This window comes from Malania oleifera, chromosome 13 (genome assembly GCF_029873635.1).
Source record: "Malania oleifera isolate guangnan ecotype guangnan chromosome 13, ASM2987363v1, whole genome shotgun sequence".
NCBI lineage: Eukaryota > Viridiplantae > Streptophyta > Magnoliopsida > Santalales > Ximeniaceae > Malania > Malania oleifera.
Window position 1 is genome coordinate 3,000,410 of NC_080429.1, and position 11,465 is coordinate 3,011,874.

Genomic DNA, 11,465 nt, shown 5'->3' on the forward strand with positions numbered 1-11,465 from the left:
ATTAATGAACAAAAAATTAATTTTACACATCACTAATATTTGATTTTTTTAAAATTTGTAATCATATTAAAAGAAACTTTCATTTTTAATAATATTGATATAGAGAGAAAATACAAAGAAAAATGATTTTCCTAGACAATTCTTGATGGGATTTGGGCCATTTAAGGCTATTCAAGTTTTAAACACAAAAAAATAAATAAATAAAATACAAAATAAATCAATTAACAAAATTTAATTTTACACATCACTACTCCAATTTTATTAATTTTTCATTATATTTGCATAAATTTTCATTTCTATTAGTATTTGATCCTGAGAGAATATAATGAAAAATTAATTTTCTTTTCTCAAATAAAAGGAGACAAGTGATATGCAAAGGGGGAAAAACTCAACCTCTGCCTAAATTTATTTATCTCACATTAATTAGCATATCCTTCAATTTTTATTTTCTTTTATTTTGTTGGAGTGGTCGGCCATCTTTCAATATATATACGAGAAAGAATTCGAAGCCATGGGGTACCGTGCCCGTCCACTAAAATTATGCCACATAAGCAGTTTGACCCTATTTGTGACCCTGCATAATTTTAATGGAGGCCATACGGTACTCCACCACACCTAAGCTTTTAGAGCTGATATAATTGTATCAGGCTCGACTGAAAAAATTCCTTTAACAAAACAAATGCCAGTTAATATCTCATAATAATTTTGCTGGTCATTGACCATTATTGCTATACTTTGGGCAGCATGCAGAAAATCCCCAACTGACAATAAAGAAAATGAGGGTGACATGCAGTTCATGCTTGATGCTGAATGATAACAACTGATTCAAGGGAACAAGTGCCAAATTGTTCAAGTGAATCCATTCAGTACACTAAAAACTAGGAAAAGGAAAAACAGAAAACTCAAGATCATATCTACAGTATACACCCTTTCAATAAAAACACACTAATTACAAACTGTATGGGGAAGATTTATTGTTTTTCCCCTGAAAATAATACAAATTGTTCAATTGCTCTTACCAGAAAGCAAAAGAAATAAAAGAAGAAGAAGAAGAAGAAGATTACCAGCTGAAACACAACTGGAGAACTCCTCGGCTCCATTGTATTTAAAAATCCCATTATACTGTTACAGTTTGTATATATAGTTCATGTACTGAAACAACTTCAGAATGCCACACACATTCTCTTTCTTCTTGAAATTACACAACAAATTTTCACACAGAAGACCAAGTCAGACCAACCTCAGATCAAGCCTTCAAAACCAGTTCAAATTCAACCATCAATGCACTTGAAGCCCCTGCAAATCCACAGCCATATCGCAAACAACAGAGAACACACAACCAAGTCCAGCAACAAAACCATCCACACCTGCTGCATCCATTTCTGCTTTGCCTTCTGTCGTCCCCCATCGCTTGCCAACAGCCCGTTCTTCGCCAGAGACAGAGAAAAATCCCTAGCCCCATCATCTGAAACTTCCACCACCTTGTTCTCCCCTGCAAGATCCCTGCATTCCCCATTACCATTACTCTCCCCCACCGCCCTCTTTTTCTTCTTCAACCCCTTTCCCGGCTTCCCTAACAATGGCAACGAAACAGTCTTCTTCTCTTTTGATGAATTCAAACTTGCATTTTGACTATCTTGGGTCAATGAAAATTCGAAGGGCAATGCCAACAATTCCCGGAAAATCGGATTGAGTTCTGCTTGAAAGCAATGGGATGTGAGGTCATCAAACCTCGTGATCGACTTGCTCTCAAGAATGTCCTCGAACACATCCTTTACGCGGCTGAGGAACCACAAGCCCTGTGCTTTCTCGAGATTTTCATCGTATATGGCAAAATACACAAAAGGGTTGTCAATTAAGAAGGTGTAGGTTCTTCTGTGAAAGGTTTCAGAGAACACGGAGTGGAAAGGAGGGGTCTTCTCTATGAATTTCAGGGCTAGGGCTTCGAGATCGGGATCTCCCGAGGTGTGCTCGGCGAGAATCGTAGTCCCCTTGGAAATGCAGGCGTAGAAGATCAAGCGTGGATCAGAAATCATCGATCCGACTGGTGAAAAACCTCAGAATCACCGTTTAGGTATCAAAATCAACAAGAAAACGCCAAGAATTCGACTTACAGATCAAATCGACCGAAAGACGCTACAGAGAACCTCAAATACAATGTAAAGCCAAATTGCAGCTTCAAAAACTAAACATTTCTTCAAACAAACCTTTACACGGAATCAATCTACTGCAGCTGCATGCGTACAATCCAAAAAAGAACAAGAAACCTCCACCGCTAAAGCATCGTGAATCTTTCCCTTTCTCTCCAGCTAGAAACCTATCTCTCTCTCTCTCATCTCTCTCTCTCTCTCTCTCTCTATGATGCAGCGCTGTTTTGATGAAAGAGAGAGATAGCCATCGATATCTCTGGCATTCTGTTTTCTTTTTGCGAAATGGAAGTCATGATGGCACGAAATGGTAGGGTTTCTGTTAATTTTCAAAAGTTCTAGGGTTTTCCATTTCAATTTGGGCGGACAGCAGAGATGACCAACGGAATACGCCAACTATACAAAATGTCCGCGATACCACTTTATTACGGAGTACCATTGCCGGTTTGCGAAATGTCTATTATAATCTCGAGGAACACTTTAATTACGAAAGTGCCATTGCCTATATTGGGGCTAAAAAACCTTCTCTCTACTTTTGTCAAGAAAATTAAAAACTGTTTCATTTTTCAATAAAATTTCATTGGGCTCAAATTATATAACGATGATCTATCTTTTATGATATTTTTTTAAAATAATTATTTTGAGATTTTAATATAAAATCAATGCCTTTTAGAATCGATAGCCCAACTCAACTGAATCGATAGATCAAAATATATAATGATAATCTATTTTTAATGTTAAATTCTTTTGAATTTATCTTGAGATTTAATTAAAATTATTCTCTTTAGTATTGTATTAACAAATACACAATTGATTGGCTATGGAAATTTGAAAATTGGGACTCAGACAAAAAATTGTCAATTTTTTTGGCTATTTTCAAATAATATTTACTATGAGATTTTTTCATATTCGAAATTATTCTTTATTTAAAATATTTATAAATTATATGTCGTGTAGAGATCTCTTATTAATTTTATTTTCTATAAACATAATTGCACTAATTCATAACCCGATTTAAAAACTAGAAAAACATCCCACAAGAATACATCTTTTGCATTAAATGACTTAGTATTATCTGAGGGCTTAATAATTTCATCTTGCAAAATTAATCCAATAATATAAGATTGTTATCATATTTTAATCTTATAGGTAGGAATATATACCTTCCTCTGTTCGCACTTTCTCTATTCTTTCCCAAGAATCTAATTCTCAAATCTCACATTGTGGGCAATCTGCTTTTGAACTCCAAGAACATTTACATTTATAATAAACACTTCCGAAAGAAAGTATGGGTTGTTGAGTTTTTAATATTTAAATTTGAACAAATTTAACTATATTTTATCTATATCTTTATTGCATTCTAAAAAATTTAATGTCTAAGACCTCTCCAAACATAGAGTTACCCTGCATTCAAAACATATAAGTCAAGTCTTTAATTTATATTTCAATAATTTAAATAAACTATAATACCAACTAGATTATTTTAGTCTAAATCACATAAAGTTAAATTCAACTTCCAAAAATCATTCTTCGACGCTACCTTACTTCCCTCAAAAAGAAAAAAGGATTAGGGTTAAGGGTAACCTTGTATTTCCAAACTTGAAAATTTAGCTTGAAGACCCGTAGATTTTGAAGTCAAACAAAAACATTTGTGCATGCACAATGATGCAATGCTTTTCTTTGTTTCTATAATTCTTAAAACTTCTAAACCTCGTTTTTCTGATATAGTCATTGTCAACCTTTTAAATCATTGTAATTCAATTGCAAATTCAGTACCATTATTAATTAAAATGGTAGTGCTTTTGGTAGCACATTGAATAAAAGGCAAAATTATCAACTAAAATTGGCTGACCAAAATTGTTTAAAAAAAAATTCAACAACCAAAGTACATTTAACTCATTGATATCTAGCACTCTGTTTCATAAAGTTTTTTAAGTGGTAGGATAAAGAGGAAATGAAACAATAGGCCTTAGGTTTGGCTTTAAAAAATATAATCCCTGATGAATATATACTCCCAAGATAAATATAAAGAAATATAAAACCAAGGTTATGGTGGAAGTGAGATGAGAGCTACAAAAAAGCAACTCTGTGAACAGAGAAAATGCCCAGGGAAGGTTAACAATTATCCACCACATGTGGGCACAAAAAGATGTTCCTATGTGCAATTTTCAGCGGAGCCCAGGAGAAGGGACAATAGGAAAAAAGCAAAAGAAAAAAAGAAAAAAACAGAGAAAGAAAGGATAAAGGTGAAAGAGCAGAAAAACGAGAGAAAAAACAAACAAAAGAAAGAAGAACAAAGATCAACAGGACAAAAAAGACGAAGAACAAAGGAGGTCGAATAAAAAAACGTAAAAAAGATAGGGGCGTGGGGATGAAAAAAACGGCAAGAGAAGAAGCAAGAAAACAGAAACTCGAGGTAGGAGAGGGAAAGAAGGAACGTAAAGCAAATAAGGGAAAGTAAGGGGAGGAACTCCTATTCCCCATGGATATCCTATGATATGGGACTAACTGCAGAAAATTAAGAAACTTTTTCCTTATTTGCTCTCTCTCTCCCCCCCCAAAAAAAAAAAAAACAGAACTCAGCCAACAAAGATGTTGATCCATGAAAGCCGCAATCAAAAGACCTGCTCATATTGAACTGCAGCCTTATCCCAGGTGTAGTCTTTCTGCATTCCTCTCTTCATTAGGCCTTCCCAAGAGACTTGTGCTCTTGGTAAGTCCGGACAGCAACTCTTAAGGCCTGTCCACAATCAGCCATTGATTCTTAAAGAGTCCCTGTAAAGCCAATCAAAATGTCTGAAGAAGGGAGAGGACATGATATTGTTGGATCTGAAAGTTTGACTAGAACATAAATAAACACATAATAGCTCATTCAAATCAAGGCATGGATAACTGATGTAGTTTAGATTTAAATTTTGTTCATTGACTCTTTGGCCAATACAAGGCTGGCAACACAAATCATCTATCTTTACTCACATTTTCCATTCATTAAGGCAATGTCTGATGGCATTTCCAAATTGTCAACTGATCAATATATTAGCAGAAATGATTATGTAGCCCTAGCTTTTATAAAATTGTTCAAAGAGAAATTGATGATAGGTACCAATTGGACAGACCACCCTAAGTGAGAAAAATAAGGGTAGATTGGCTAGCTGTGCTTGCACAAGATATTTAACTTACCGCTAACATCTCTCCTTCATAGTGGTGCAAAAAGGCCCCCCTTTAAAACATTCAATGACAATTATGTTATTAATATGTTCATGGAATGAATGTTCTCCTAAATGCAGGCCAAGTAGTATGTACATTTTATTATATTTTGAAAAAAAACAATCTAAATAGCACATATTAGTGGTACTGTGCCCCCCCCACCAAAAAAAAAAAAAACCCAAAACAAGAATCCCTAGTGGAATCAGGAAGTAAGTCATTAAAGGAGTGCTTGTATAGCTTATACAAGTCGGCTTCTGTCTGACTCTAATAGATCACTTTTATTATTTGGCTTAATAAATAAAAAGTCAGTTGTTTGAATCAAGTCATTCAAGTTATTGTCATATCATTTCTAAAACACCCATCGCCTAATCCTTATGAAGTTGAATTTTTTTAAATCATCAGTTCTTGCCTAGGTTCCTGTTCTTTAAGCAGTAACCTCCGTAGGCCACCAAAACTGACACACGAAAAATATTTTAATGCCCATCCTAAATAAAAATGTTGAGGCCAAATTTTTTTTGTTTTTTTTTTTTTTTTTTTAGTGACATTGACATACCCGGTCTTCGCCACTGCCTTCTCCGCATTGATTGAAATTCTGTACTTTATCCTGACATTTGAAGAGTCAAAAAGGCATCTAATGAATATGGCCCAAGTAACGAACTGCCTTGTGTTTCTTAAATTTACCTTACTCGAAGTCGCACATGGCATGAACCACAGGTACAGTCCATATCCATACGCATCACTTTTTAGCCACAAGGTTCAAATTGTGACTGCCTCAATAGTATGTCGTCAGCTGTCATTCAAAATCTCAATTTATTCCCGCATCATTGACAATTGGAAATAAACTGTTGAACTCTTAATAGAAATTAATTATGAAATCCATATTGCCAACCTACCCCTGCGCAGTTATTCCTGTGAGACATGGGAACATTGAAGCCAACCCAACCACGGAACTGTCTTCATAGGTAATTTCGGTGTGCCCTCATCCGTTCCTCATACTGAGGTTCTCCCAGACCCAAGCATAACCTGAAATGGATCAGCACCTTTAGATGTTGCAGGAATTTTCTTAGAAGATCCATAAAAAAGAATTATAGAGATCTCCTCCATGGGGGGGAACTGCAATTGGTTTCCTTAATAAAGACTATAGAGCACTGATACCTATCCTTAATAAAATAATAGATAGACCTCTTCCATGGTACTGCAACTGGTCCCTTAATAAGACTATAGAACCACTGATACCTATTTCCCACACGTCATTCAGTAATACTCAATATGTGAATGAATATCTAGATACATGCACATGAGACTCTTTCACTTTTGCCCAACAAAAAAAAGAAATATATTTTTAACCAAATATTACCTAGGATGTCAATACATGCCAGTTTGGGAATGGAAATAGATTACCATATGGTATCCTTATATAAATATTAGGTGAAATTGGTTAATGGCACTTTCCTCAAGAGAGTATGCAAGAGATCTTCTTTAGTATATTAGATTAACATGACTAAAAAAAAACTTATACTATATAACGCTCCACTGTACTGATAAAATATGTTTATGGAAGAAGTTTGAACTAAAACTTTGGATCGTTAGATATTTATTCTTTGAATGAAATGTGCCATGTTCAGAATGTGCGGCCCCAATTATTGGTCGCTGGTAGGACATTTTCTGGGCAAGTATGGGTTCAACAAATGAGAAACTGGAGTTCAATCAATATATCTTAAGAGTTTCAGATCAACTCACCAATGGAGATGACTATAATGCCACAAATCTCTGTTTCGATAGCTTCCCACCTTACCATGCTATAAGGAAGGGGTAAAACCAGCATGATATATCTTGTGTTTTTCAGCACACTAATATAACTACTACTTTTCTAAAACCCAAACTGATCTTTAGAATTCTTCCCATAACGGAGTCAATGTCATTAACTGCCATCTAACAAATAATTAAACCCACTAGTTTACTTACAATTGTCACATCCTCCTCCATAAGCTCAGGAGTTGCCAATTGATCAAGTCATGCTTTTTGGTAATCCAATCTCCCAATGAATTCAATCTATAAAGACCAACTCAAATCAAAAAACAAATAGAATAGATTTTTTCAATTGCTAGTGTATTATTATGAATTACATCTCACCATGGGCATCGGTCTAACAGGAAGACCTAATTCCTTCTGTAGAGCAAGCGTGCATGGACCTGCAACACAGATAAAATGGGTATATCCAGAAACCTAGCCTGTGCAACAGCGAATTGCAGAAGCAGAAACCTTAGTCACTTTCCAGAGAGATCATCAGTGGAGAATGGAAAAGCTATATGCTCATCTAAAGATGGGTCCATCAGCATCATCACTCTCATTCGTGATCCTGAGCATAACCATGGAAATAGTTTTGATGAGTAACCATAAGACAAATTAGTTCACATAATATAAAATTAATCATATAATTTTGAACATAGCATAAAAGAATAAATTTTTACACCCCTGGAAAATCCCACAAGTAACTGACTAAAAGATCCTAGACTAACACAGCACGCATGGATACATCTTTATTTTCTCTCCTAAGGGATTTCAAAGAATTCAATGATCATTGAGCAGCAAAGCCAGATCCTACTTCAAATTCACCAGTATAAATGTAAAAATGAATCATATTGGACACTTCCTGCTCCAAATTGTTATGCGACTTCACAAAAATATCAACAGTATTCCATGAATGAAACCTAAACCCTCTTAATCTGCTGAGAAAATGCCCTTGATCATGTGGACTGGAGAAAAGGATTCATATAGCCATACCTTCATTTTATGTTCTTTTATTTTGTTGCGTTGTCGCCATCTTTCATCAATCTATATAACGGAAAGAATTCGAACCCTGGGTACCGGCCCGTTCACTAAAATATGCACTAAGCATTCGACCCATTTGGTTACCCGGCATAATTTTAATGGAGGGCCCTACGGTACTTCCACCACACTAAAAGCTGTTATAGCTGATATATTGTAATCATGCTCCGAACTGACAATTCCTTTAACAAAAAAATGCCAGGTAATATCTCATATACGTTTGCTGGTCTGACCATTATTGCTATACTTTGGGCACATGGAAAAATCCCCAACTGACAAGAAATAAAATGAGGGTGACATCAGTTCATGCTTGATGCTGAGATACCACTGAATCAAGGGAAACAAAGTGCCAAGTGTTCAGTGAATCCATTCAGTAACACTAAGCTGGGAAAAAGGACAAAGAAAACTCAAGATCATATCTATATAACACCCTTTCAATAATAACCACACTAGTACAACTGTATGGGGAAGATTTATGTTTTCCCTGAAATAAACATTGTGCATGCCGCTTACAGAACGCAAAACAAGATAAAGAAGAAGAAGAAGAAGAAGATTACCAGCTGAAACACAACTGAGAACTCCTCGCTCCATGTATGTACAAGCCCATTAACGGTTACGTTGTATCTATAGTTCTTACTGAACAACTTCAGAATGCCACACACCTTCTCTTTCTTCTTGATTACCAACCATTTTCACACAGAAGACCAGTCAGACCACCCCTCAGTCACCTTCAAACCAGTTCAATTCACCATCAAATGCACTTGAAGCCCCTGCAAATCCACAGCCAATCGCAACAACAGAGAACACACACCAAGAGTCAGCACCAAAACCATCCACCCCTGCTGCTCCATTCTGCTTGCCTTCTGTCGTCCCCATCGCTGCCAACAAGCCCGTGCTTCGCCAGAGCAGAGAAAAAAAAATCCCTAGCCCATCATCTGAAACGTCCACCACCCCTTGTTCTCCCCTGCAGATCCCTGCATTTCTCCATTCCCATACCATTACTCTCCCCCCCCACAGCCCTCTGGTTCTTTCTTCAACCCCTGTCCGGCTTCCCGAACTTGCAACGAAATCAGTCTTCTGTCTTCTTTTGAATGAATTCAACCTGCATTTTGACTAGCTTGGGTCCCAATGAAATTCGAACGGCAATGCCAACAAGTCCCGGAAAATCGGATTGAAGTCTGCTTGAAGCAATGGGAATGTTGAGGTCATCAACCTCGTGATCGACTTGCTCTCAAGAATGTCTCGAACACCTCCTTTATACGCGCGAGGAACCACAAGCCCTGTGCTTTCTCTAGATTTTCATCGTACCGGCCAAATACACATAAGGGTTGTCAATTAAAAGGTGTAGGTTCTTCTTTGAAAGGTTTTTCAGAGAACACGGAGTGGAAAGGAGGGGTCTTCTCTATGACTTTCGTGTCTAGGGCTTCGAGATCGGGATCTCCCGGGTGTGCTCGGCGAGCATCGTAGTCCCCTGGAAACAGGCGTTAAGATCCAGCGTGGATCAAATTCATCGATCCGAGACTGTGAAAACCTCAGAAATCAACCGTTTAGGTATCAAAATCACAAGAAACAACGCCAATGATTCGACTTACAGTCAAATCTAAAACGACCGAAAGACGCTACGAGAACCGCAAATACAATTTCTCGCCAGATTGCAGCTTCAAAAACTAAACATTTCTTCAAACAAACCTTTACACGGAATCAATCTACTGCAGCTGCATGCGTACAATCCAAAAAAGAACAAGAAACCTCCACCGCTAAAGCATCGTGAATCTTTCCCTTTCTCTCCCTAGAAACATCTCTCTCTCTCTCTCTCTCTCTCTCTCTCTCTCTATGATGCAGCGCTGTTTTGATGAAAGAGAGAGAGAGCATCGAGATCTCTGCAATTCTCGTTTTCTTTTTGCGAAATGGAAGTCATGGATGGCACCGAAATGGTAGGGTTTCTGTTAATTTTCAAAAGTTCCTAGGGTTTCCATTTCAATTTGGGCGGAACAGCAGAGATGAGCCAACGGAATAACGGCCAACTATACAAAAATGTCCGCGAATACCACTTTAATTACGGAAGTACCATTGCCGGGTTGGCGAAATGTCTATTATAATCTCGAGGAACAATTTAATTACGAAAGTGCCATTGCCTATATTGGGCTAAAAAATCTTCTCTCTACTTTTGCAAGAAAATTAAAAAACTGTTGCATTTTTTCAATTAAAAATTTTCATTGGGCTCAAATTATATAAAAGATGATCTATCTTTTATGGTATATTTTTTAAAATAATTATTTTGAGATTTTAATATAAAATCAATGCTTTTAGAATCGTATCAGACCAATCAACTGAATCGATAGATCAAAATTATATAATGAATAATCTATTTTTAATGTTAAATTCTTTTTAAATTTATCTTGAGATTTTAATTAAAATTAATTCTCTTTAGTATTGTATTAGACAAAATAACACAATTGATTGGCATATGGAAATTTAAAATTGGACTCAGACAAAAAAATTGGTCAATTTTTTGGCTATTTTCAAATAATATTTAATATGAGATGTTTTCATATTAAAAATTATTACTTTTATTTAAAATATTTATAAAATATATGTCGTGTAGAGATCTCTTATTTATTTTATTTTATATAAACATAAATTGACAAACTAATTCATAAACCCGATTTTAAAAACATAGAAAAACATCCCACAAGAATACATCTTTTGCATTTAAATGACTTAGTTATTATCTGAGGGCTTAATAATTTCATCTTGCAAAATTATCCAATAAATATAAGATGTTACATAATTTTAATCTTATAGGTAGGAATATATACCTTCCTCTGTTCCACTTTCTCTTATTCTTTCCCAAGAATCTAATTCCAAATCTCACATTGTGGGCAAGCTGCTTTTGAACTCCCAAGAACAATTTACATTTTATAAATAAACCACTTCCGAAAGAAAGTATGGGTTTTGAGTTTTATATTTAAATTTGAACAAATTTAAATATAATTTTATATTATATCTTATTTGAATTCTAAACAATTTAATGTCTAAGACCTCTCCAAACATAGAGTTACCCTGCATTCAAAAACATATAAGTCAAGTCTTTAATTTATATTTCAATAAATTTAAATAAAATATAATACAACATTATATTAATTTTATTCTAAATCTACATAAAGTTAAATTCAAACTCCAAAAATCATTCTTCGAAACGCTACCTTTACTTCTCCATCAAAAGAAAAAAGGATTAGGGTTAAGGGTAAACCTTGTATGCCAAACTTGAAAATTTAGCCT

At 35.5% G+C, this 11,465-nt stretch overlaps 1 protein-coding gene across 3 annotated transcripts; it reads right to left on the reverse strand.

Moving 5' to 3' along the window:
- Positions 1-911: 911 nt before the first annotated feature.
- Positions 912-10,190, reverse strand: LOC131146186 (phytolongin Phyl2.2). Of its 3 annotated transcripts, none has more exons than XM_058095575.1 (2): positions 9,894-10,190; positions 912-2,227 (listed from the first exon to the last, which is right to left on the reverse strand). In XM_058095575.1, exon 2 carries the CDS (start codon positions 2,034-2,036, stop codon positions 1,272-1,274), a length of 765 nt encoding a protein of 254 aa, XP_057951558.1. In that variant the 5' UTR covers positions 2,037-2,227; positions 9,894-10,190; the 3' UTR covers positions 912-1,271. The 3 variants fall into 3 exon arrangements, with proteins under 3 accessions (XP_057951558.1, XP_057951556.1, XP_057951557.1); XM_058095573.1 differs by having other exon boundaries at positions 912-2,185; positions 9,852-10,185; XM_058095574.1 differs by having other exon boundaries at positions 912-2,275; positions 9,939-10,167.
- Positions 10,191-11,465: the final 1,275 nt, after the last annotated feature.

Coding starts and splice junctions, on each gene's coding strand:
- LOC131146186 (XM_058095575.1), bottom strand. CDS start 2,036: ATGATTTCTGATCCACGCTTGATCTTCTACGCCTGCATTTCCAAGGGG.